The sequence below is a fragment of the Ascaphus truei genome, chromosome 5 (assembly GCF_040206685.1).
Source record: "Ascaphus truei isolate aAscTru1 chromosome 5, aAscTru1.hap1, whole genome shotgun sequence".
NCBI classification, from domain to species: Eukaryota; Metazoa; Chordata; class Amphibia; order Anura; family Ascaphidae; genus Ascaphus; species Ascaphus truei.
Window position 1 is genome coordinate 194,447,685 of NC_134487.1, and position 27,464 is coordinate 194,475,148.

Below are 27,464 nucleotides of genomic sequence, written 5' to 3' on the forward strand. Positions count from 1 at the left end.
GTTATTAAGAATTTATATTAGCGTTAGGGACCCCTGAATTGTGGTCTGCCGTGCAGTTGGCTCAGGGGCTTACAACAATTTTGGCCAAAAATGTTAAACTAAAAGACCATTTTACTTGATATTTATACATACAGGCATACCCCGGTTTAAGTACACTCACTTTAAGTACACTCGCGAGTAAGTACATCTCGCTCAATAGGCAAACGGCAGCTCACGCATGCGCCAGTCAGCACGTCCTGAACAGCAATACCGGCTCCCTACCTGTAACGAAGGTGTGCGCAAGCAGGGAGTCTATAGAGCATGTTACAAATGCCTTTTTTACATCAGTTCTGCACGTATATGATGATTGCAGTACAGTACATGCATCGATAAGTGGGGAAAAGGTAGTGCTTCACTTTAAGTACATTTTCGCTTTACATACATGCTCCGGTCCCATTGCGTACGTTAATGTGGGGTATGCCTGTATATATTTAGGCACTGTACCGTGTATGAGTTTCACTGGATGTGCTAAAAACTGAGCTCTGTCTGTGTTTTATGTTCTGTCTCTGATTTTAAAGGGATACTTAGGTAAACTGATATAAGCCGAGGGGGCAGAGGAACACCATCTTCTCCTGGTCTTCGTAGCCCATGGGTACCTGGTAGTACCCAGATCTCAGGTCCAGCACGCTGAACCACTGGCTTCTGGTCAGCGCATTAAGAATCTCTTTGATCCGCAGAAGGGTGTACTTTGAGCACCGGATCGATCTGTAAGGAGGACAGAGGTAGTTCTCCAGCTTCCTGAAGGTATGCCCGGATCACTACCTGCACCACATTGGTGTTGGTCCCCAAAATTATTGGGGAGCTCGGATGTTCTCGATGTTTGGGGCATATCAGAGCCCCTACCTCCATAATGTGGGACTTGCTGGTATTCAGCTGCGGTATTTCTAGACGTAATTTTACGACACCGTCGATAGGGTAGTCCTCATTGCTGAGACCCCATAGCTTCATCTTCTCCACGGACTGTAAAGGCAGATGACTTAAGTGCTGGTCGTAGAAGGGCCGATAGATAATAGTCACCTGGGACCAAGTGTCTAGCAATGCCAAGGAGTAGATACCTTCCACGAGCACTCTTCTGATCGCGACCGGTTCCACCCGGTTGTAGCCGTCCGGCTGCGGTGCTTCATCAGGTCGGGGAGCGAGTGCGTCTTCCGGCGACATGGAGAGTGGTCCTGCTAACTGTGCCTTGAAGGTCATAGACTTAGGAAGGGGAGTCTTGGGCTTAGAACAATATTTAGCGTAGTGGCCTTCTTGGCCACAGTTGAAGCAACGAGTAGCACGGTAGACATCCTGGTTTGGATAGGGATCAAACCTCTTACATGTCCTGGACATGGCAGCTTGTGCTTTGGGAGGAGGATCATCTTCGGAGCCTTCTACTTCCTTGGGTTTTGGGGTCGACACCCATTTGAGCCCGTCCTTGCGGGGCTCTTTAGCTTTCTTGGGGGTGTGGAAATGTTCTTGAACCTCCTGTTCCTGTATGTGGCTCATCAACTCCATAAAGTTGGGGGTATGTGTGGCTATAGGGGCGCCTCACATCAGAAGGGCGATGGGGTGTAACGGCAGAGATCCTTTCAGGAGTTGTTTGAATCTATACTCGTTCCCCACTGCGGCCGGGATGATTTTTTTAGAGAGTAACCTCCATAAGGATAGCTGTAGGCGTTGGGTAAATACTGACAAGTCTTCTCCCTCCTTTTGGCGGAGAGCCTGAAACTGAGCCAACAGCTCATCCTTGTCGTCCTTACTAGTGTAGGTTTGAGTGAGGTCAACCAGCGCGTGGGTGGTAACCTCTCCCTCGGTCTCCTGGTGCATTTGCACAATTTGAGCTGCAGGAGGTCGCAGACACTCGACTATCCTCTGCCTCTTAGCGGCCTCCGAGCAGGCCCACTCCTTGAGCACTTGCATAGCATGTTGCTTCATGCCTCGAATCCATCTTCTCCCATGGGTGTGGGGGTTATCCCGGAGAAGGCCTTGAGCTTCCTATAGTTCTGGGACTGCGAAGACATCGTTAAAGCCTCCACTAGTTGTGACAGAGTCACTCCCAACTCAGAGCCACCAGTGTGACTGTAGCATGCTGACCCTGGTGTAGGGGCTTGCATGGGCTGTTCGCATACTGGCTGGGGAAAGGGGACCGGTGTGGAGACGCGGCTTGGCGGGGTGCCTCTAGCAGGGCACTTGGGGTGAATGTCACTCTGGGTAGAGGCAGGGCCATCTTAGCAGCCTTATAGGCCCCCGGACAAAGCAGTGCACTGAGCCCTGCCTACACAACCACTCACAGGAATAAAAATTTAAATTATCGATAAAATAAACTTATATTTATTGGTACCTTCAGACATGCAATGAAGACATGCCAACTCTCCGCTACAAGTTGTAATTTTTCTCCTTCTACCGAGTTAGCGGGAGATTTGAATGTTGAGGCGGGTGATTGGAAAATTTGTGTTAAATTCTGGTCTGTGCATAGATTAGCATGGGGCCCCTATGCTCGTAGGGCCCCCGGGCAACTGCCCAGCGTACCCATGCATTAAGATGGCACTAGGTAGAGGTAAGTCTCTCCGGAGGGGGGTACTTGAGACCGGGGCGTTAGCTTTTCATCCTCCAGGAGTGTAGGAGGAGGTGGACGCTTCAGCCTGATAGAAGACCTCACAGGAGGGTCCCGGAGGGGAGGGTGCCAAAAAAGCTGGTAGGCCAGGGTAGATAAATGGGCAACCCTAGATGGGGCCTCCAGCAGATGGAGGAATTGTGGGCCATTTTCCTCACATATGTCTTGGCCTATGTCCATTATTAGAGCACTCTATTGGAGGGTGAAGTCAAACATTCGAACTATGACCCAGCCACGAGCTAGGCCGGGGAGTTTTCTGGCGTGCTCCTGGATGTCCAACAAGGACTCCGGGAGCAACCACGCGGCTGGGAGTCTCGCAGAGTTTCAAGGCCAATGCGTGGACCTCCTGCCTTGAGTGCACAAACATATTAGGAAATTGGGTTTCTCTAATTTACTATTAACTCGGGCACCCCAGGTCTGATATCTCAGCAGCGCCTCCAAATGTAGCCCTTGTTCCCCCGTACCAGGGAAGGAACTACCAATGCTGCTATTACCTGTGGGCAACCAGGAGGCCTGAGCCTCCACCACTGGGAGTGATTCTGGTTCGTCTCGGTGCAGCGCCTCCACCTGTAAGGGATCCCAACGTGGTGGGATAGGCCCCTTACAGGAACAATAACAATAATACACACAGGCAGGTATATAACAACCTTTACTGAACACAGACCACAGTACCCTGTACCCCACAGTATAACAATGCCCCAACCTGATACCACCAGTGAGTGACCCCCAAAGTACATAGGGTGCTTCACACCAATACCCTGATGTCTTTTCCCCCAATGTCAGGGCCAACCCAAAAGTGTAGGAGGCGCTATCCCGTGGAATGTTGGTGTACTTAGGTGAGAACCTGCCGAGTACTCCAGTACTCGGTGCGGTCGACTTAGCAACAGGGATCCGCCGATCCAGCAACGTCCGCCTCCACGTGGGGTGAATTCTGGCGTGGATAATATCGCCATACAAAGTCTCTTACATGGAGGTGGTCTGGTCTCAGACCACAGGCCACAATCACCGTGCGGCGTCCTCACTGTGTCCCTGACACTAGACAGTACAATGGGGAAACGTGCCTATCCAAGGGGCCTTCCCTGCAGCAACTACAAGCTACTGTGAGTCGGGCCTAGCTGGGGCCTAAGGGGGAATATTCTAGGTCTAGTCTCAGAGCCACTAGATCTGAGACACTACCTGCTGGATCCAGATCCCTCTTCCGACTGGCATGGTCCCTGAAGCGTGCCAAATGTATCTACTTCACCCGAGATCCTAGGGACCCTATTGGCCATTCACGCCATCTGATGTGCAGCCCCTGAGGTTGCTGGGAAAAATAGTTCCCCTGTGATGCTGTCTGTAATGGCCACCGGACCTACTGCACATGTACCGGAAGTACCAAGATGTCCGCCGTAACCCATACCCATACTGCACATGCACGAGCCTTATCAAGATGGTGGTGCCCTGCAAAGGGTGCAGCCGGAAGCCTCTGGCGATCTGATCGCCTCTCCACCTGCTCCCGCAATGTCCCTGCTCACTGCTACTCCCAGTGAGGCGCCCTGATAGCAGTCCCCCTCCCGCAGCCCAGTGGTAAGAGGGGGACCTGGCTACATATATTGGAAGCTCTGTAGATACAGAAGCTCTTTGTATAGAAGCTTTGCAGACACACTGACAGTTCCTCTAGAAATCCGACACTTCCCCTTTCCTGGTCGTCAGATCCTGAACATCGAATATCGAGGCGAGCCTCTCGCCTGCTACTGTATATGGTGAGAATGTGTCTAACACTATGGTTAGTAATGGAGTTTCTCCTGAACACACTCAGACAGAGAGCTGTATTAACCCTGAACAGCAAGTCTGAGTGTGTGTATGTATATGCAGGACATTGTGCGAGTAAGGTAGTGGTAAGAACACTGCCTTTTGTAGTGGGTTCAAATCCCATCTGTGGCCATTTCACTTTAATGGCAGGAGTGGCTCAGTGAGTAAAGACACTGACTGGCACAGAGTTTGAAGCAGAAAGAGCCTTGTTCCATTCCTGGTGTCGGCTCCTTGTGACCTTGGGCAAGTCACTTTATCTCCCTGTGCCTCAGGCACCAAAAAAATATATTGTAAGCTCCACGGGGCAGGGACCTGTGCCTGCAAAATGTCTCTAAAGCGGTATGCTATACAATAACATGTTATTATTATTACTTGGCATCTGATCCCCAGGTTGATAGTGTACGCTCTTCAGGACAGGGCCTTATTATGCCTGCAAAATTGCATGTACTGTGCTGTATGCATTGTCAGCACTATATCAGGGGGCTTACTTGTGGTAGTTTTGTAAACCAGGCTGAATGCTCTGTATGGGGATCTACCTGTAGGAGCTTCAATGACAGCCTCACTTTTGGCACCCTAAAAAGCCGCTCTGGCCATGATGGGGGTTACTGTATTGTATCTTTCGTTGCTTGCTCCGCTCGGACTGCACATCTGTGTGTCTCCTCCACTCTTATTATAACTGTGACTTATAGGAAGTCTGAGAGAGGACACTTTCATTCAGGGTGACAGTGACACACCCTATTCCTTCCACTGCAGGGTGATACAATGACTGACAGGCGGGACCTATGGTCTTGTAATCTGTCCATTTGGGGGGGGGGGGGGTCCTCCTTCCCTTTGTCATACATTCTCCTTTAGTACTTTCCCCCCTTCCCTTTCGTTTGTTTGCTTTCCTTCCCTACTCAGTCTCTCTGACTTTCCCTCTCTCCCCTTCATTCTCTTCCTCCCCACTCTCTCTTGTGATGCCCCCACTAATTATTACAGTGGGAGCTGGAGTTAATGGCTGGTAACACACCAGAGGTTTGGGCAGCCGCTTCGTATAGGACGCTCGAAGTAAACATTATTAATTACAAACAATTGCCTAAATTAGATTTTTTTTCTGCACCTGCTTCTTTCTTAATTAGCTCAGGGCTTACTGGAGTCTGAGGAATATCTTGGTTAAACACGCAGACAGCCCCATAGCAACATTTCTGTTTCCTTCACAATTAGCTCCCATATTCTCCAGCACTAAAGGTGTTAAAAATAAACCGCACTCCGCTGCCAAACTGTCCCATTTTGCAGCGGAGAGCTGCTCAGCTCCTGCTCTTTGTGCTGGTGCGGACTTTTCATGCCTCTGCGCTGGGAAAACATCTGTTTTGTGACACACTTCCTGTGGCATTCGGATGTAAGATCATCACTTTGCGAGGGCTGGGGAACAGCTTGTAAAGACTTTAACTCCAAAACATGCTTCCAAAATCTGCCGGCTCCGGTAGAACAGCAATGACCTTCCTGCTTCTCCAAACTAGTTTCTTTTCACTTTTACTGCCAAACGTTTAAGGGGAAGAAACACATTTTATGGCAAATCAGCTGGAGAGTAACTTTCCCATGGAACATGAAATTGTGCACACTGCCACCCACGCACATACACACCTCCACATACACACCTCCACATACACACCTCCACATGCACACACCTCCACATGCACACACCTCCACATGCACACACCAATACAGACTGGGACAGGTAGGATGAAAACCTCAGACACTGACATGAGGTGCACAGGCTGGGACAGTACTGGGCAGCACATGCCAGGGAAGCACTTAGGCGCACAGGCCTTGGGAGAACTGAGAAATACACAATATGGGAGCCGAGGCCAGTGAAGCACTGAAAAGCCCGGGCTGGGGGAGCGGCTGCTGGGGCAACACGGGTGGGTGGGATGCAGGCTGGGACAGGGCATGCCGTGGAAGCACAGGCAGGAAGATGGGGGCCGGGGATTACTGGGGAGTGCTGGGCGGAGGGAGAGACTATAGTCCTGGGGGTAGCATACGCAAGGGAAGCGCAGGCTGGGGGAAGCACACACACTAGGGCTGCACCGGCTGAGGGTGAGCAGGCTGGGGGAGTGGGGTCTCGCTGCAGGAAGCGGGGGCTTGGCACAGGGTCGGAATTCAGGCTGAGCCGAGGTGTCAGTGATAAGGACGGATCAGGTTGCTGAGCAGCAAAGAGAAGGAACCCAGATGTGTAAAAACAGATGTGCGGGGAGCAAAACAGAGAGGGGGAAGGGGGATAATCCAGGTGGGGTGGGGGAACGGGATTCAAGATAGGAGAGTCCCAGGAATGAGATGTGAATGAAGAGGAGAAGAAGCCAAGACATGGAGAACATGGCCGTCTTTTACTAACAAGGACTAAAATCAGGGGGATGGCATTTTAATGGAAGAATCCTGGATTAAAGAGTGAGACTGTCATCCAGGGAGTGAGTTTGATCTCCATAAAATTCATGGAGGCCTTGTTTTCATTTATTTAGCCAATTTGAGTACGAAAAGAGATAGCATAGCATCTCAGTGCCCTCTGTAAGGATGGCAGGACCCCGTTTACTAAACATCTAAACGAGTGTGACCAGAATCTATGATGTTAGAGCACCGATAACAGGGCCGTGTCTGTCCAACACATTCATTGCTCATTTAGATATTTAACCATTCAGTACTGGACTGGGACTAAACGGGTTAAAAGAAAAACCAACAATGTGAAACGTGTCAGAAAGCACTAGATTTCTCCATCCCGGATTTTATCCTCGCCAAAGGAAAAGAAAAACCCACGGAAAAAAAAAGTGTATTTTGTTTTTAATGATTCCTGTTGCAATCCATTATTTAAAAGCCCCTTGTGCATTCCGGTATCAGAAACACACTTTGGTGAAGCATTGTGGGTAATTTCTAAACGAGTCTCTGCTGGATTGGACTGTAGCAGGCTGCCTCTCACATGGGATCATTGGGGGCCGCTCACCCCCCTCCAGCCTGCACATTAATATATTAATTGGCATGTTTTACACTGGTTTATTTAATGAGGTGCGCTGTTGCGTTGGAAAGCTCTCTGCCGCTGATCATACGGTATAAATGAAATAAAATATTGCCCTGCAGAGGGGAGCACAGGAGAGAGATTTTAGATTTTATATACAGTAGGATTCGGTTCACCGCCTCCCTCCCCCCCCCCCTCCGCAGTACACTGCCAAGTGCCAATGCATTCATACTTTCAGTAACTTCACTGCAGAAATCACAGGGCAGATACAGTAACCCCTGCAGTGTCGGGAACAGCACAAAGCCCATTGTATGGAATTCATACTAATCACGCATTCATGTAACAATCACAGTCCTAGTCCTTTACTACAAATCTACATCACATGTATAGCTGTGTATGTTAGAAGGGACAAATATTCCCTCCTGTGTCACTGTGTCAACCTGTGATGGGAGGGTCAGAATCAACGGACCATATATCCATCCTGCCTGTGTCACCCTGCGGTGGGAGGGATAGTTTATATTTGTGAATATATAACACATCACTCCATAATGTCATCATGTGATTTATTTGTAAAAAAATATCTGCACAGTTAAGTCAGGTTGCAGTGAATTGCGATTTGAGACTGAACGCACCGCACTTTTGCCTCTATCTTGCCCCTAAGCAACGCAGTTACACATCCATCTTTAATTAGGCTTTTTTCCACTGAAAATACCTTGCAGCGCTGGGAAACGCTTTGTGGAACTGGGGAATTCTGTAGCTGAGCTGCAGGAAAAAAATAAATGAATATTAAAGACAAGCTGTGAGATTCCATCTGCCAGAGCCCATCCACAGGAAGCTTCGTCTGTCCATCACCTGTCAGATATCCCCCTCTTATAGTCCCCGGTGACGCTGAGAGACCCTCACACACGGAGAGGAAGGGATGAGGGGGAGCAGCAGGTTCTGAGCTCCGGTAGGAAGGGCCGGCTCTCACCCTCTGCTCCTCTAACACAGAAAGTATAAACAGTATTTACACATACAGTAGCACTGACCCGCAGAGCAAACAATCTGATGGGCTGTATGAGGCACAGGCACATAGAGTGAATTTCCCTGGGTTACAAGGAGCTATACTGAAACTTGAGTTCCCACTTCAAAGACATCCAGAGAAACAGGTGAATATTACATAGTATTAAGAGGTCCGTCTGTAGGATCCTGATAGTGAACACGTCACACTCATAACACAAAGGTGAACATTTCTCACATGGGAGGATTAGAGAAACACAGTGTATTGTGGGTTCCCCTTCTACAGGAGAGCAGGCACACACACACAAAAGTAGTGACAGTCACAGGGGTCAATGACACAGAAGAGCAGTAACACACCAGCGACAAATAATTTATGGTTTGTATCATACACAAGTATTTCATTTATGTACATACACATAATTACACATACACAATCTTAGCAAGCTCAAAACTACATGACACATACTTCAGAAAAAAAAAACATTCATTAATTAATCAAATAATTTGCTATACTGGATGTACATTGGGGCTTCATTGTTTACTGTTGTATATTTGAGGTCACTTTAACAGTAGCACTCCAGTTGGCACTATTACGTATATAAATATGTCATACTGTGGGGCTGGGTTTTGAGCTTGCTAAGATTGTATATGTAGAACTGTAAATTGTTGGGAGGTCTGTGGCCACTCCTCTTTGTTTAAGCTCCCCCATCCCACAACCATTTAATGAGCAGGTCCAAGTACACACAGGTAATTGTAGTAGTCACTGAATGATTTTTTACCCCAGGGAAAGGTGGTGATGACCTTTGCTGCAGTAATAAACTTGAGAAGTGTGTGAATATATATATATATATATATATATATACACACACACACACACACACACACACACACACACACACACACACACACACACACACACACACACACACACACACACACACGGCTAATGTATACAAACAAAAGACAGGGGTGCCCAATGCTACATCCAATTGACAAAACATATAAAGTAATAAGTATAAAGTTTACATACTTTAATAATAATAATAATATTTACTTGGTTATTTAGTTAAACCCTTTGGCCAAAGTGTCATAAGCCTGCATACCACTCAAGGTATAACCAAATTAATGCAGGTCCCCTGATAAGGATCACAACTGGGATCCAACATACCAGCACAGGAGTAGAAAAATAATAAAGTATTTATTAAGTCCAACAAGCAAACATATAGCCCTTCTATATGATCCACACACCCGGAGCAGCACTCCTAAATAACCCACAGGCAGGTGGAGCACAGAGCCGGGCCTGTAGGTCAGCGTGATTCGCCCTGCACCGTAGCCTCTGGGAGGGGAGAGTGTGTCCCAAATACAAAGACAGGGATAGAGCTGCTGACATCTGTCCCCCGCCCTCTGACAGAGACACAATGAGCAGGACAGAGGGTGTGACAGCCCCACGCACAGGTCTCTGTCACAGATGTATTCTTATTGTTCTATCTCTTCCAGCCCTCAGCTCCTCTCCCCCCCTCCCTCCTCCCCCCCCCCCCCCCCCGCACATCCCAACAGTCACTGGCGTCCCCCCTCCCCAGACATCTGCTCTGCTTGTTCCTGCAGGTCCTGGGGGATTCTCTGTGTAAACAGGGGGTCTCCTGGGAGGAAGAGTGGGAGGGAGTGGTGTAAGTGACCCCCCTGCAGAATGTTTACATTAAGCTGCTTCAAAAAACACTTATTTATTGTTGTTAAGCTAGTAGTAGTTTTACTTTTAGTAGTGATTCTTTTCATACCCCTCCCCCCCCCCCCCCCCCCCCCGTAAATATATATATATTTTTTTTCCGTGCACACTTATGAGTTATATTCAGGTTGTTTTATATTGGGGAGACCAACTTGTTTCATTCTATACTGTACACATCATGTAGAAGCCTGGCCTCAGTCATGTGATTTACACCGATACAATGTGCCCTCCCCGCAAGTCCTTCAGGGGTCAAATTAGGCCACGTGGGGGCAGGTTGGGGGATGTGCACGGCTCAGTTACGCACAGGCCCCTTGATTTCCATGGGTTCCACCAGCTCGTGCTAAACCGCCCAGTGCAGAATGCCGAAAGAAAGAAAAACATATTTAATAATCAGCTCATTGATTTTGTAACGGCAAATCTGTGTCTCCTAATTGATGGGAAGTTGTATGTTTGTGTTGCCGAGGGGAGCCATGAATTAAAGATGGCAGCCGCCCCCCTGAGACAGGGATGTCAGTTTGGGAGGCTTGAAGTGAGAGCGATTCCCTCCGGCTACTCATCGCGTCTGGTAACACGAGCGAGGAGAGCAGATCCCAGCATCACCAGACCATCCATCACTGCTTATTAAGTGCTGCTACCTCGCGTTAGACGCTATCGAGCGCCCCTTAAATTGGAAGCAATGACTCTGCACAGAGTTAGGCCGCAGACAAATTTGATTTGATTTTCTGCGTTTGTGAAGCGGCGAGTTTGTGATTTATTTCCCACAATCTTCAGCATTTTGGCTTCAGTAAGAGAGGGTGGAAGTGTCAATATTTCATGAAAAAAGAACTCTCCGCTGCATACTTCTTCTTATATACTGCACAGCATATTAGAGATGGGCTACACCAGGTGTGTGAAATCAGAAACTACCAGAACCGTACATTCCAAAACCAAATACAAAAAACAACCCTCAAGATTTTTTTTTTTACCAAAAGTTATTTAGAACCAAAACAAACACCAGGCCAAGTGCCCATCTCTGTTTTTTTGCCATATCATTTTTTAATTGTTTTAGTTATATTTTAGTTTCCTAATTGTTTTAAGGATTTTATACTTATTTTATGCATTTTTTAATGCGATATTATGCGATTTTAGAATCTCCTGCTTTATGTTTTCTCCATAATGTGGTAAAAATCCAAAACCCCCAAAAATCGAGTTTTGGCAAAACCAAAAAACCAAGGACACACACACACTCGCTCGCTCGCTCGCTCACACAAAGACTTACATTACATTTATCTGCTTATAAAAAAACATGACTTAACAATTTGTGTCCTTACATTATCTCCCCACTTCGAGGACATTTAGACACTGAGAAGTCAATTAGTTTAGATTTATGAAGACATTTCTGCCTTGTTTTCACTATTAGAATAAAGTAAATCCTCAGCTTCCAGTCACACCTGCATCTCATAAAACCCAGGATAATTCCTTCACTTTCTATTGCTGCGAACTTTGATTGACTTCCAAGTTCTATGGCTTTTTATAAGACATATATATGTATTAGAAATGTTGCTAGATTTTAAAAGAGTAAGTGTACACATTTTCCCCCAAAATAATCATTATTTACTTTTGCCTTTTAAATAGGTTTGGTCATTATAGTTTCCGTTTTTTCATTTTTACTAAATTATTCACTGTTTTAATTAGAACAACAAGAATATATTGTAGTCTCGCACTCAACAGTCAGTTTACATGAACACTACAAGTGCATATTGATAACTTGCACTGGGTTAGTGATTCAAATATTGTATTATTATATCTCCTTTAGCCTCACATTAAGATATGTAGAACAGGAATGTTATGATTGCCTAACTGGTAAACGGACTGTATCAACGAAGAGAAACGTGTTGTGACGTGACACACTGCTCATATTTTTGGAGCAGAGTTCCATCATTTGTAAGAACTGTTTCTTAGCAGAATTTTAGACTTATGCTACTTCAGATATGGCAGATTTTTTTTGGGGAGGGGAGGGCAAATCAAAGGGGAAAAGAATGGTGCACAGAAATGTCAGCGTGTGATAAATGTCATTATAATATGTGCATCATGTTACTCCGCCCCAACTCTATCACTACGGCTGCGGCCAGGCAGGGAACGGGCGCTCTTGCGCTGCGCCATGCTCGGCCGGGCGATTTGTGGCTGGCTAGGTGCACGCTCGCCTGGGGGTGCGGCCATGACATCATGGAGCTGGTTTGCCTTCATTGGGAGAACCGCTCACGTGACGCGCTTGAGAGCGGCAAATTCAAATTTGTTTGCTCTGAGTGCCGAGCGGGCGCAGGCGCTTGCTCACGCTGGCCACACACATTGCCGCAATGTGTTTCATCGCGGCCAGCGTGAGCGCGCCCTCCCGCTCAGCGCCACCCTGGACGAGGCCTTAGGCTGCGCTTATAGTGCTCGGAAACAAATACATGGACTCCGTAGCAAGCGCTTATAGTAAGCGCAACGGAGCAACCAAAAATGTTGAAGCCGGGTAAATTTGATTTTTTAGAGTCACCATATGTGACTGTCTCTAAACCAATGAAATTGCGTGGCCCGCCCCGCATTTGTGACATCAAATTACAACTTTCGGCAGTAGCGATGGCGACGGGTGACGTCATCGGTCGCGTCGCGGTTGCCAGCACTATAAGCGCGGCCTAACCAAGGTGCGAGCTGAGGCAGGCACAGCACAATTGGAGCAAAAGAATTTGATACATATGTGCAGGATGAAAATGCCTCGGTTTAGCGCCCAAAAAGCCTTGATACAAAAAAAATCTTTGGAATTGAGAGGCAGCATATAAATAATAATGTAATTGTTAATCCTAAAAATTAATTATCTAGAGATCTCAGTGCACTGTCATAGATTAAGTGGTTAAGATACCAGAACTATGTAGATACATACACATACGTGTGTGTGTGTGTATATATATATATATATATATATATATATATATATATATATATATATATATATATATATATATATATATATATATATATACACATTAGCTCAATTTTCTGTATTATACAAAGATACTGATGCAGCTGTGTACACACACGGACAGTTAATTAAAAAGAGACGCGATATGATACAGTGGGACGGAGAACAGCTGTAGAGAGAGGTGACATAATTCCTAAAAGGCCGTCCTGTGTTAGGAGGAGGGGACATTATCACATCTCAGCAGTTAGTAGGTAATTTAACATTAATAGGGTCAGTGGCATCTTACAGTCATATAATAAGAGGGTATCTCATGCTCAGGATTCCATGTTGAAGCTGAGCCATAGTGACAGGCAGCAATCTGGTGCGTGAGACCCCTCTTATCACATAAGAGACAGATACACATAACCTCAGAGTGCAGCTCTCCCTGTCACTGAATGCTGATATGCATAGTGACAACACTCACCTCCCAGTTGCCCACCTCCTCCCCTGTCTCCACCCCTCCCTCAAGTCTGCTCCCTGTGCCCCTTCTGACCACATCTGGCCCCCCTCTGTTTCCCTTTGCTCCCTTATTTTCTTGTTTCTGCCTCCCTGCAGCCCTCTATTTACACAGGGTTGACATGTACAGTGAGACGCAGAGTAGCGTGGTAATCCACGGCAAATTGCTCTGCTGACCTGCGTGGACGCACAGCTCTTTATGTTGGTCATATACTTCTTTCAGTGTGTTGACTTTCTCATTACTGGAAGCTGATGCTCACAGACACCCCAGGACATCTGCTGGGGCACCAGACCGCGGGGCTATTATACCCTAGAGATTGCAATACCGGTCGCCATCTAATGCCCACAATTCCTAAATACCATGTGTTAGCTGGAGGCGAGATAGCACCTGTAACATGCAGAACAAGGAGCTTCAGGCAGCTCCCGCACCGAAGGGGTTAATGTATGTTATAGGTAGATGGGGATGTCTTATGGAAAAGCCCCACTTATTGTTTCCCCGTATACAGTATGTACACATAGAAAAATAACAATTTAGGGTTTTAAAACTAGGGACACTGCGTGTCACCGCTGCATAGAGCATAGGCAGTGCTAGCCCCTACCTAGACATGTGTATAATACACAGGCGGCAGCAGCATTGCCAACCTCTAACTCTCCTTGTATAATATACAGACTGGCAGCAGCAGTGCCAGCCTCTAGCTCTCCATGTATAATACATAGGCAGGCAGTGCAAAGGTCAGCCGCTAACTATCCATAAATAGTACACAGACAGGCACAGCACCAGCCTCTCTTGTATATACAGATACGGAGTGCCAGCCTCTGACTCAACATATATAATACACAGGCATGCAGTGCCAATACCAACCTCTTGCTCTCTATGTATAATAGACAGGCAGGCACGATTCGTGTACAATACACAGACGGGCAGCAGCAGTGCCAGCCTCCCCCCCTGCGCATATCTGTGCAGAGTTCCTTGGCTATGAGCGCTGAGTGCTTGTAAAGCCGCTTCCCCATCAGTGAGTGGGTTCAGCACTAATGGTGCCTAATTGTTTCAGTGGATAACTCAGCTGTTTCTGGCACCTGGGATGAAAGTGATTCCAATCGGCAGCAGCAGAGCTCGCAGGCTCGGGGCTTGTACTCGGGGCTTTGATATACCCGGCGACTTTAATAGAATTACACGTTCTTATCCGACATACGGCGCGCTAATCCTCCTCAGTCTCCAGCTACAATCCCTATTATACATGATACATTATACCCAGGGATTCCAGGTTTTGTTTTTAGCAGAAAAAAAAAACCTAGATAAAACACCACTGACCAATCATGGAGTTTTTCCGGTTACAACTAATAAAGCTCGGGAAATGAAGACATTGACTTTAGCCGTCGATGATTTTCATCATTGACATGGTGTTCCTACCGCTCCCTATAGATGTGGCCACACGGGGTGTGGAAACGCGAGTGGTCAATTGAGCGGAGGCATGTCCTGTACTGCACCAGACTGCCGAGAGGAGGGAGCCAGGAGTGAGGCACTAAAGTACTGCAACCCCCACCTCCGGAACACCGACTTGAACCCCTGCCCCTGGCACACCTACCGCCTAGTCCTTGAAACTATGCCCCTGGAACACATACTTGGATTCCTGCCCTTGGCACACCTAACCATCCCACCCCCATCAGTATTTCCCTCCCCCTCCCCCTGCAGGTACTTCCCACCTGGTACTTGAACCCCTATCCCTGGCACACTGAATCTTCCCCCACCCCCTGTTACCATGGCAGGTGGTATCTATACTCCTCACCATTGATGTGTGTAGGGAAAAAAATGAATAAAGGCTATACACAGAATTGTAGTTTTTTTTCTTTCAGTGATTTCACTGAAACAGATTTCGTGCATATGAAACATGTTAAAATAATCAAAATAACACTGATTTTACCCAAAACAACAACACTGAAAACGAATCCTCTCCTGAAACAGAACTGTGATGACATTCTTGCACAGTGTCTTCTGTAGTTACTGTACATGCAGAATAGACCTACCAAGCAAACACAAAGTGCTTAAATTCCTGAGGACCCCCTGTACTCGCGAGCCGCCCGTCTCCCGGCTCCCTGTTTGTCGTGTTTATTTATTGCATTTTCTAACACTTATTTAGCAGTTTATAGAAAGCTGCGTGGAACCTTACAGAGCCGTTAACACATTAAAAAAGAAATCTGTGCTTATTAATTATGCAGGATTAGTCTAATTATAATTCAGCAAATTAATTAGCGACAGAAGGTGTTCTGAAACATTGGAGTACATTTGCATGTTAAATGGAGAGGGTAGTCTGTAATGTATGTAAATTTATGCATGGCTTCATAGTTTAATTTAAAAATTTGCAGCTGCATATGGTATGGGAGCAGGTGAAAAGTCAGATTTAGTTTAATGATCCTAACAAACATTGGATGCTTTTGCGTCTTATGAAAATACAGAAAGGTTTTAGATCTGCCAGTCTAACAGTCTCTGAGATACTGTATTTAGGACTGTTTGGGGTTAGGGCCTCTCAATAGATTTATTGGGTAATTCTATATTGTCCAAGGCGCAGTTGAGGACATTTTCGGCTGAAAATCTCAAATTTAAATCCAGAATTTCGACTGAAAACGTCCCAAATGGCAGCTATGGACAATAAATAGTATAATAATGCTCCAATGGGCTTATTCCACATCCGCTGAAGCGACCGATTCAACATTGAAGTCAGTGGGATTTTTTAGGCCAAAAACGGCCTGATTGGCTGCTTTGGTGGATAAAGAATAAGCCACACATTTACTGAGCCACTTTCCAAGTGTATTGGCCTTAAAGCAGCAACACATGTGACATCTTATTTTTTTTGTTAAATTAATCAGTTCTGAATAGTATTAGATAATAGTGACTGTTTTTTTTTTTTAAATTCAACTGTTAATGCCATTTTAATGAGTTTTAAAGCATCCTTTGATAGCTATAGCAGGTTTGTAACCCACCTCCCAAGCAGTACAAGATTTTTGCAACACTTTCCTATTTGGTATAATTTTTGCAACACTTTCCTGTTTGGTATATATTTTTGCAAATGTTCCCAGCAGTTTGAGCTGTAAAGTGTAACAGTAGATAATATTACCGTAGTATTATAAGGATACATTGTTACTGCTGATTCACAATGACCGAAGCAGCCATTATGTTAGGCACACAATTGGCTTTTGACAGATTTATAACAGGAGCACCAAACGATTGCCATTAGGTAAGAATGTAGAATTATACATTATCACATGCTTTACATATAAAAGTAATAAAAAAAAGATAAAGTTGTAAAGTAGTATTATTGCTTTAAATTGTTTGTGGCGTTTTTTGGAATAGCTCCTCTTAGTAAGTATGGCTCTAAACTCGATATTCCTGGAGGAGTCAGCAGGATGCTATGGCAGTAAAAGTGCTAAGAAGCAGAAGGGCTTACTATGACATTATTGGGGCAATAAGGCATTAGGGAGTTGAGTTTATCATGAACTGATACTGTAGGGTGACCCCAAGGCCCCGATTAAACAGGACTGTTATTTCACTGGAATATGCAAGACCATGTGTAAAAAAATGTAAGGTTGTTGAACATGTAACTTCTGACTTTGAAAAGCCATGTCCAATATGGTCTTTATGGTGAAAGTGATACCCACAGTAACTGTGTTTATATGGAGCTCGATAAACGGCAGGTTTTATTTCTGCGAAATGTGTCTGTGCTTAAAACCTTGCTGTTTTTTGTAAATGATCTTGTATGATTCTTCCACCTTCTGTAGAAGGTTGCCTCACATTTATTTCAGAATAGAAACAGACTGATATAAATTATGTAGGACATAAGGGAGACTATTTATTACATTTCCCGCCAACAAAACTTGAAAGAAAAAATAAAATAAAACAACATTCTGAGTACAGGGTGTTTTTTTTTTATTATTTCTGTGATAAATGCTCTTTTCCACCTTAGTTTTGGGGTCCAATGACGGACCAGGTGTAGGTACTGTAGTATGATACCTTTTAAAACAGCAGGGTGCTTTTTGCATTTTTATTTTCCTTTAAAAAAATTCTTCTTGCCCTTTCCAACATTTAGAAAAAATAATAATTGCGCTCTTCCCAGATCCCACTGCAGTCTAAAGGTTTCCATGAAAACGGCTGAAGCTAGAAATTAAGAAAATCATGATTTTATTTAACACCAACATCTTTTAAACAAAAGAGCAGGACATGCTGAGGTGGCAGGATACTAACATTATATGAGGTTAATTAATATAGGCTTCTTGGGTGATGGCTGCTTTAACTTATCAACTATTTGTTGGTCCAATAAATACCATAATACCAACTCTTTCTCAGTTTTTGGAAGGCGTAGATGAAGAACATGCAAAAGGTTAGCATTTCTGTGAAATGGTCACGGGACATGGTACCAGAAGGGATAAACAAAACTAAAATATATTCAGTCGAATCCAGAATACTGTTATCCTGAATCGCTTTGCTCCCGAGTTTTAGTCAGTTCTTTGTGAAAAAAGTATTATTTCTTTAATTGTATTTAATTATTTATTTATTTTACTGGGCTTGAGAACGTGAGCCGGGGCTGTGTGTATTTAGTGAGTCTGCACTGTGTGTATTTAGTGAGTCTGCACTGTGTGTATTTAGTGAGTCTGCACTGTGTGTTTAGTGAGTGTATGTTGTGTTAAGTGAGCCTGCGCTGCATGTATTTAGTGAGTGTGTACTGTGTATGTTTAGTGAGTCTGTGCTATTTGTGTTTATAGTGAGTCTGTGCTGTGTGCATTTAGTGGTTCTACGCTGTGTGTTTAGTAAGGCTGTGTGGTGTGTATGATTAGTGAGCTTACACTGCACTGTATTTATCTAGTGGGTCTGCACTATATGTGTTTGGTGAGTCTGTGCTTTGTGTGTTTGTCCAGTGTGTGTGTCTTTGTGTACTGTGTATCATTGTGTATCTTTGCCTGGCCTGAACATATTAACTGTGCTGAGTTGTGATGTGTGTATGTTGTTCTGAGTCTGCGTGTGTTTTCTGTGCAATATGTTGTGTGACACGTTGTGTGCTGTGTAGCACTGTGTATCTTTGTCTGGCTTGTACATGTGAGTTGTGATGTGTGGGTTGTTCGGAGTCTATTTTTGCTTACTGTGTGTTTAGTAGCACTGTGTGTATCTTTCCTGGCTTGAATAAATGAGCTGTGCTGAGTTGTGATGTGTGTGTGATGTTCTGAGCCTGTGTGTTTGCTGTGTGGTATGTTGTGCAGCACTGTGTATCTTTGCCTTTAATTCCTGGCCTGAACGTGTGAGCTGTACTGGGATTTTGGGACTGCAGTAAATGTTGTTGTCATAGTAACAGAGGAGGGAACGGGTCGGACTCACCTGGGACCCAAACTTACTGCGAAAACACTTCTTTTTTTTTATAGAAAGCTCTCAGCCAGCGAATAAAAAACTGTGACCCAGAGAAAGGCTTTGAGTTTAACCCCTTCACCTCTAACTCATTCCAGACACTGTGTTTGCAAATGATATCACACAGAATGTAGCATGTTACAGATATGTATTGACATGTAGAGTAACCAGACATTAACCTCTGAGTGGCTGAGGGGATCATTATAATATCTCAATTACATGGAATAATACAGTGGCAATGCTATAATGTGCAAGAAGCCCTATGCATATTGCACAGTCTATGTGCCCTGTGTATATTACACTGCCAGTGTGACATACCAGTATGTATATTACAGTTCCTATATTCCCTCTGTATGTTACAGTCTGTGTGCCCTGTGTATATTACACTGCCAGTGTGACATACCAGTATGTATATTACAGTCTGTGTGCCCTGTGTATATTACACTGCCAGTGTGACATACCAGTATGTATATTACAGTTCCTATATTCCCTCTGTATATTACAGTCTATGTGCCCTGTGTATATTACACTGCCAGTGTGACATACCAGTATGTATATTACAGTTCCTATATTCCCTCTGTATGTTACAGTCTGTGTGCCCTGTGTATATTACACTGCCAGTGTGACATACCAGTATGTATATTACAGTTCCTATATTCCCTCTGTATATTACAGTCTATGTGCCCTGTGTATATTACACTGCCGGTGTGACATACCAGTATGTATATTACAGTTCCTATATTCCCTCTGTATATTACAGTCTGTGTGCCCTGTGTATATTACACTGCCAGTGTGACATACCAGTATGTATATTACAGTTCCTATATTCCCTCTGTATATTACAGTCTATGTGCCCTGTGTATATTACACTGCCAGTGTGACATACCAGTATGTATATTACAGTTCCTATATTCCCTCTGTATATTACAGTCTGTGTGCCCTGTGCGCTCTATATATTGCACCATCTATATGCCCTGTCTTGCGTATTAGTCTTTGTGCCCTCTGCATATTACACTGACGTGTTAGGTGGGGTGAGGGCTGGATTTGCTATGTGGTATATCCAGAGTAGGGCACTCATCTCTTTTCTGTATGGAACGTAACACCGTCAAGCTCCATTATTCTGTCCTCATGTCCGTCATAATGTTAAGTTTCATGATGTCACACTGTCTGTCAAACCCAGTAACTGTCCTGCTGCATTCTGTATTCATGTCACACAATGTCATAGTGTTACATTGTAAAATGGCCCTGTCACTGTGCCTGCCTCTCTTATGATGTCACATATTGTCATGATGTCACACTCTATAGCTATCACATTATTCTGTCCCCTCAGATTTTTCCTCAAGTTCTTTCTGAAATGTAACCAGAATTGTCTGAAGACTGCAGGGAACCCGCGGGACATGAGGAGGTTCCAGGTATATACACCTACTATCTATATATTAAATACATCTAATATCTACAGTACCTGTGTGTATCTACACCTACTACACTGGAATTTTTTTTATATATATATATGTTCAATTTCCGGTGTCGGCTCCTTGTGACCTTGGGCAAGTCACTTTATGACCCTGTGCCTCAGGCGCCAAAAAATGATTGTAAGCTCCATGGGGCAGGGACCTGTGCCTGCAAAAATGTCTTTGTAAAGCGCTACGTAAAACTAGCAGCGATATACAAGAACATATTATTATTATATATATTTACCGTGTCATAAACTTCAACAGAATACCACTCTGTGAAGTTAGCATTACAAATGGTATTTTAGATCCAGAAAATTGTATTTATTAGTCTTTACACACAATATAGATGTGTGTATACAGTATATATATATATATATATATATATATATATATATATATATATATACACACACAAGTTATCTTTTTATTTGATTCATAATTACGAAAATTGGGAGCCATGAATGCATCGGGTTATATATATATAATCACTTATAACCCGATGCAAGCATGGCTCCCAATTTTCGTAATTATGAATCAAATAATAAGATAACTTGTGAGCACATTCACATGTATTAGGCAGGTCTGCAACCCTGCCTTTCACTATTATCCCCAGCATACAGTGCTTCTACTGCAGCAAGGGATTCTGGGAAATTACATGCAAATGAGCACACAATGTGTCACCTTTTGTCTGAAAAACTATTGTTACATGGAGCCCATATAAGCTAATGCTCGCTGTTAACACAGCTTTAAAGCACAGCATGGGAATCAGATGCAAAGCCAGAGAAACCATTCACAGACATGTTTCAACCTTAATGGGAATCATCAGTGTGAAGTTGGTTGTACTGCTGGCTTTGCATTTTCAAGACTGTAGGGTTTATAACATTTGTAATGCTGACTTCACAGAGTGGTATTCTGTTGAAGTTTATGACACGGTAAAAATGAAGGAGACTTGACAGATCTGGGAAGTGCTGCATCAAATTACAGGGAGGGAAGCTTCTCTCAATACTAGGAGACTGTAACTCTGCCTATTACTCCTTATAACTCTGCCCAATAACTCCTATTCCTCCATATAACGCCTCCCTATAACTCCTTCTTTTGCCCCATATAACTGTTACCTATAACTCCTCCTATTGCTCCATTTAACCGCTTCCTATGATTCCGCCATTTGCCCCACATAACTACTCTCTATAACTCCTATTGCTCCATATCACTGCTCCCTATAAATAAGGTCTCATATTCTACATGATTGTTGTAGCCGCTTGTGCTGAGTTTCCTGTTGTAACCTAAGGATTGAGCAGCACTCCCCGTGTGGGCTCCTTTCACCTCTCAGGGACATGCTGATACCTCAGGCACTTTTCTGTCCCCAATTTCAGGAGGTGTTGATGTTTTAAACATGGAAACAGTTAAGGTGGCCGTGATACCCCCTGACCTTGATCTGTTTAGATAAGATGTAAAGATTTCCCAAGGTCAGGGGTCTCCTGTGTAGTGTTTCTGAGCCTGGCTGTGTCTGACCCCACTCCCCAGAGGATGAAACCCTGTGCAGGAGTCTGCAGAGTGAAGGAAGCAAGGGAGGGATGGAGGGAGGGATGGAGGAGAGAGAAGAGAGGGAGAGAGAAAAGGGAGGATCAGGCCAGAGAGAAAGAAGGGAGGAATGAGTTAGAGAAGGGAGAAGGAAATGGAGTGAGGTGTCTCAGGAAGTTGCCAGGCGCTGAGTGATAAAGTCCAGAAGGATGGGGTCAGACTCCCTGGCAGTGGGAGAGTCTGTGGCCCATTACATGACTAGAGAGCTTGGGAACGTAGGGCTGAGCTGGGTTCTGAGCTCTGCTCTTCACCCCATCATTCTAGATACCAGGTCACCCCGTTTATTCAGGCAGATTATTTTGGTGGAAATAAATCTTATCCGAGCCAGACAATCATTTATCGTGGAGGGGTCACCATGTGTGATTGAGTAAAAAATTCTGGGTATGGCATAATAATATGGTATTATGAAATGTTTTGTGTATAATACAGCTACATACACTGCTATGCATATCATACAGATACACACGCTGCTCTGCCTATAATACAGATACACACATGCTCCTTTTGTGTAATTCAGATACATGCACTGCTATGTGTATGCTACAGATACACACTGCTTTGTGTATAATACAGGTGCACACGCTGCTTCTTGTATTATACAGATACACTGCTCTGCATATAACAGCCAAAAAAGTAAGTGTAAGGTAGCACACATATGAAACTGTGAATATATGTAACTTTGAGCAGCAAGCTCTGCGTTGGACTGTGTGCTAATTACTGTATCTTACTCTCACTTCTTTGGCTACAGCACAGATTAATGCTGGATTTTGGAGGAGGAGGGTATGATCACCAGTGTAGAAGCATGTGTTAAATAGTTACATAGTTACATAGTTATGTACCAGATGTTGAAAAAAGACACATGTCCATCAAATTCAACCTATGCTAAAATTAGACCACAGATACTTATCCTACATTTGTATTTAAAGTATTTTGATCCAGAGGAAGGCAAACAAAAAAACCCAGTGAAACATAATCCAATGCTGTCTCATAAGGGGGGAAATAAATTCCATCCTGACTCAAACTAATGGCAATCAGCTTTCTCCCTGGATCAACATCTTTCCCATGTTTACTTATTTGGTATATCCCTGTATACATTTCCTTTCTAAAAAAGATGTCCAACCTTTTTTTGAAGATATCTATTGTATCTGCCATCACAGTCTCCACGGGTAATGAATTCCACATTTGAACTGCCCTTACTGTAGAGAACCCTTTCCTTTTTGGCTGTTGAAATCTACTTTCCTCAAACCGTAAGAGATGACTCTGCGTCTTGTTTTTGCACTTGGGATGAATAATTATTTTGAAAGCTCCTTGTATTGTCCCCGAATATATTTGTATATAGTTATCATATCCCCTCTAACACGCCTCTTTTCTAATATGTTATTCAGGTATTCTTGAGAGGTGTGCAGCAAAAACTTTTTGGTTCGCTTCTCAGTGTATAATACAGGCATACCGTAGATACACACCATTCTCTACGTATAATACAGATAACCCACTCTGAGTATGGGAATAAAATAAAGAATCTCTGTATAAAGCATAACAATACTTGTTTATTGACAGCATCATTATAAAAGGACTAACCACCTTTCTGATTCACTGTGACCTCCAATTTGATGTCCTGTGACACCACCGGTGTCTGACACCCTGTGACACTTGCAGTTTGAGACGAGGATTCTCAGTACCGAGTGTAATGTGTCTCTGCTTCACCGCTTCTCCAGGTCGTTCTCTCCACCACTGTGAACGTAGACGGACATGTCCTGGCCGTGTCTGATAACATGTTCGTTCACAACAATTCAAAGCACGGAAGGAGGGCAAAACGTCTGGACCCCACAGAAGGTACGGACTCTTGTCTTGAGTATGGTACGGATCTCACACCCTCTAAATATCTGCAATGTCCTCAAGAAACATGCATGTATGTGCAGAGATCAGACTCCTACAACTGTACAACACACTTACTACACATTGCACATATTACACACCGTACATACTACACATACACAGTTCAGTGGTTGCACTTCAGAATTTGTACCCCATGTATTGAGCATTTAGTTTGAGGATATCAACATGAGGACGGCTGCAAGAGACCAACACATTCACAGCCAACAGCACAATATCACAATTCACAAGGAGGACACAATCACAATAGATACATACAATACTCAATGTAGACATTGCACAATGCACACACTACAACATACATACTTCATCTTAATAGACAAACATCAGAGACCCATACCTCTCACCCTTTTCTAATACATAGACAACAGGGACACGTACTGCTTACCTCCTTCAAATATACAGACATCAGGACACATACTTCTCACTGCTCCTTATACACAGACATCAGGGGCTCATACCTCTCACCCCCTCCTAATACACAGATATCAGGGACACATATCTCCCACACTTTCCTAATACACAAACATCTGAGACACATACCTCTCACCCCCTCATAATACACAGGCATCAGCGACACCTACTTCCCACCCCCTCCTAATACACAGACATCTAGGACACATTATTATTATTATTATTATTATTATTATTATTATTATTATTATCATGATTATCGTTTATTTGTGAAGCACCAACATATTCTGCAGCACAGTACAATGGGATACAGAGTTATGTATCTTACAAATACAAACAGTTACATACAAGTGAGGACAAACATGCACACACAGATACAAAGAGGTAATGAGGGCCCTGCTCGTGACAGCTTACAATCTAGAGGTACCTCCCAACTCCTCCTGATACACAGACATCATGGATACATACCTCTCACCCTTTACTAATACAGAGGCATCAGGAACACACCTCTCACAGGGACACACGGCACACATACTTCTTACCTAGCTACTGATTCACAGGGGACCCCCCACTTTCAACCCCATGTGCAGAATTGCACAGCTGTGACCTCCATTTCCTCTGGCTGTTTTAGCAAGAAGTCTCTGTATTGTGGAGATGTTTGGATATTATTTGATTACCGTGGCTCTTGTTGCCCCTTTTAAACATGTCCTGTATTAACCACGAGAGGAATTAATGAACTGGAAGAGAATGATTGAATCAGTGAGGAATGTTGTGCGGTGTTAATTTCCCCCAGCGGGCAGTCAAACGGTGGAATTAAATCCCAAGGTTCTGGGCTAGGAAAGAGTCCAGCTTTGGCTGAGCTGATTGGAAGTGATTGACTGGCTGCTTGTTTCTGGAATCCTGCCCGAGATCTGCGGCACCTCTGACCCTGTCAGTTTTGGGAACCAAGTGATAGATTGAGGCTGGTTATGGCCTGAAAACCAGACTGAGCTCCTGATGGGACGTGAAGTCCAGAGGCCTTCCCATATGGAAGGGGAAGAAGCCCAAAGGAAATCAGAGGCACAGAGGGAAAGATCCCTGTGTAGATGGGAAGTAAAAATTCCCAACTACATCGGACTTTAATAGAAAGACAGATAGTGTAGAACATTTCCCTTTCATTATAAAGCATTTCCATTAGTACAAGGAGAAGTCAGAGCTGCACAGCAAGGTGTTAGTCAACATGTTGCTGTAAGACAGAGAAAAAAACCCATCTAGTGTCAGTGTAATTTCCGACTGCAAACACAATTTACATTTCATGAGGTTTGTAGGTAAATTTGGTAGCTCGCTGAATTTAAAGCAGATTATGCTATTTCACGAGGTTGAACTCATATTGTTCATGTGGAGTGTAGTGGAATTCATACAGCTATTTGGCAAATCGCAAAATCCTTGGAAATACAGCATGACTGCTCAGTGGGGACATATTCCAAACAATGCTAACAAGGCAGAGATTAGATTGGCTTTTTGTCCCAGCACATTTGGAGCTTCACTCCACATATACTACTATGTAACTATGTAACTCACACTGAGAGAACCTAAACATGCAGAATGAAGAGTAGACAGGAATACGTGGGGTAATTAGGAGGGTTAAAACTAAGCACCCATTCTGCAGAAGGGCAACAGGGTGATTGTGGTTTTTCAATCACACACACACACACACACACACACACACACACACACATTCTTTTTATTGGCTCAGAATGAAACTAACCATGTAATATGACACACAGCGATGTTCTGTGTTAAAAAAGGAAGAATAAAAAATATGTAGTATGATAGCTTTTATAGGACTGTGTAGTTCACAGTGTACAATCTTTCGAACCTCACAGGGTTCTTCTTCAGGTATGACAGATGCACAGTGTCAGAGATTATATACAATTTGTAGTATGAGGGCTTCCAGTGAAAGATGAGAGAGGATAAGCAATGAGATTTTTTTTTTATATATATATATATATATATATGAGCATACAGTTATATTTGCATATACATATATTTGTGTATATATACACACATATGTGTATATATATGTGTGTGTCTATCTATCTATCTATCTATCTATCTATCTATCTATCTATCTATCTAAAAAAACCAAAACATACATTTCTATAAACGGGCAAAAAAGGAGACAGCACTCAGGCAGGTAAATTCAGTAAGTGTATTAAAACACAAAGCAAAGAAGTCCAACGTTTCAATCCCACAGGGGGATCTTCCCTGTGGGATCGAAACGTTGGACTTCTGTGCTTTGTGTTTTAATACACTTACTGAATTTACCTGCCTGAGTGCTGTCTCCTTTTTGCCAGTTTCTGGTAATGTATGTTTTTGTTATCTTTATGGGATATGCACCAGCCCATTCAGGATACTATATTGGAGTGCCTGTGAAATCTTTTTTAAAAATATATATATATAAAATAAAAAATGAATAGACAATACCGTTCTGTGGCTAACGAAATGTTTTTATATGTGCGAGCTTTCGAGATACACTGATCTCTTCTTCTGGCGGTGTTACAATGAATAAAGCAAGGTTTAACTTAGAAACAGTGCATCTTGGAATGTTATCTGTGACATACATATATATATGTATATATATATATATACACAGGTCAACTTTGTTACAATGCAAATCCACTTATAACGCGATGCAAGCATGGCTCCCAATTTTCGTAATTATGAATACTTTACAAAACGATTATTGGTATCTTAAATACTTTATTGTACAATGCATACAATTGTACATTCTTTCTAACGCGATCCACTTATAATGCAATGTGATTCTTTGCACCCCAAGCACAGCGTTATATAGGGGTTGAGCTGTATATAACAACTCCGTCACTTTGCGGGGTCTTTTCTCTCACATTTAGGCAGGAAACGTAGGGTTGGCTTATCATGTTTATTAACAAAAGGGCACAAAATCGAACAGGAACAAAAACAAAATACCTAGCTCCCTCTGGAGCACTAACTAACATACTTGTCAGTTCCTCAACAACAGATTGGAAAGCTAAGTTCTTTACCAATACTTAGCCATTTTACCTCTGTAAGCGACAACACAAAGTCTCTCTCTCTGACCCTCTCAAGCTGCGCGTTTGATCTAAACATGTCCTGCGTGTAGAAGACCTGGGAACTGTTCCCACCGGCG

The 27,464-nt window shown here is 43.8% G+C and overlaps 1 protein-coding gene across 2 annotated transcripts in view; it reads left to right on the forward strand.

Annotated features, from left to right (window-relative positions):
• EBF2 (EBF transcription factor 2) overlaps positions 1–27,464 on the forward strand; it is a 111,041-nt gene that overhangs the window by 47,928 nt on the left and 35,649 nt on the right. For both annotated transcript variants that reach the window (XM_075601571.1, XM_075601573.1), the window contains exons 7-8: positions 20,284–20,365; positions 23,704–23,821. In XM_075601571.1, coding sequence (XP_075457686.1) covers positions 20,284–20,365; positions 23,704–23,821 — 200 coding nt within the window. The remainder of the gene's footprint in view (positions 1–20,283; positions 20,366–23,703; positions 23,822–27,464) is intronic.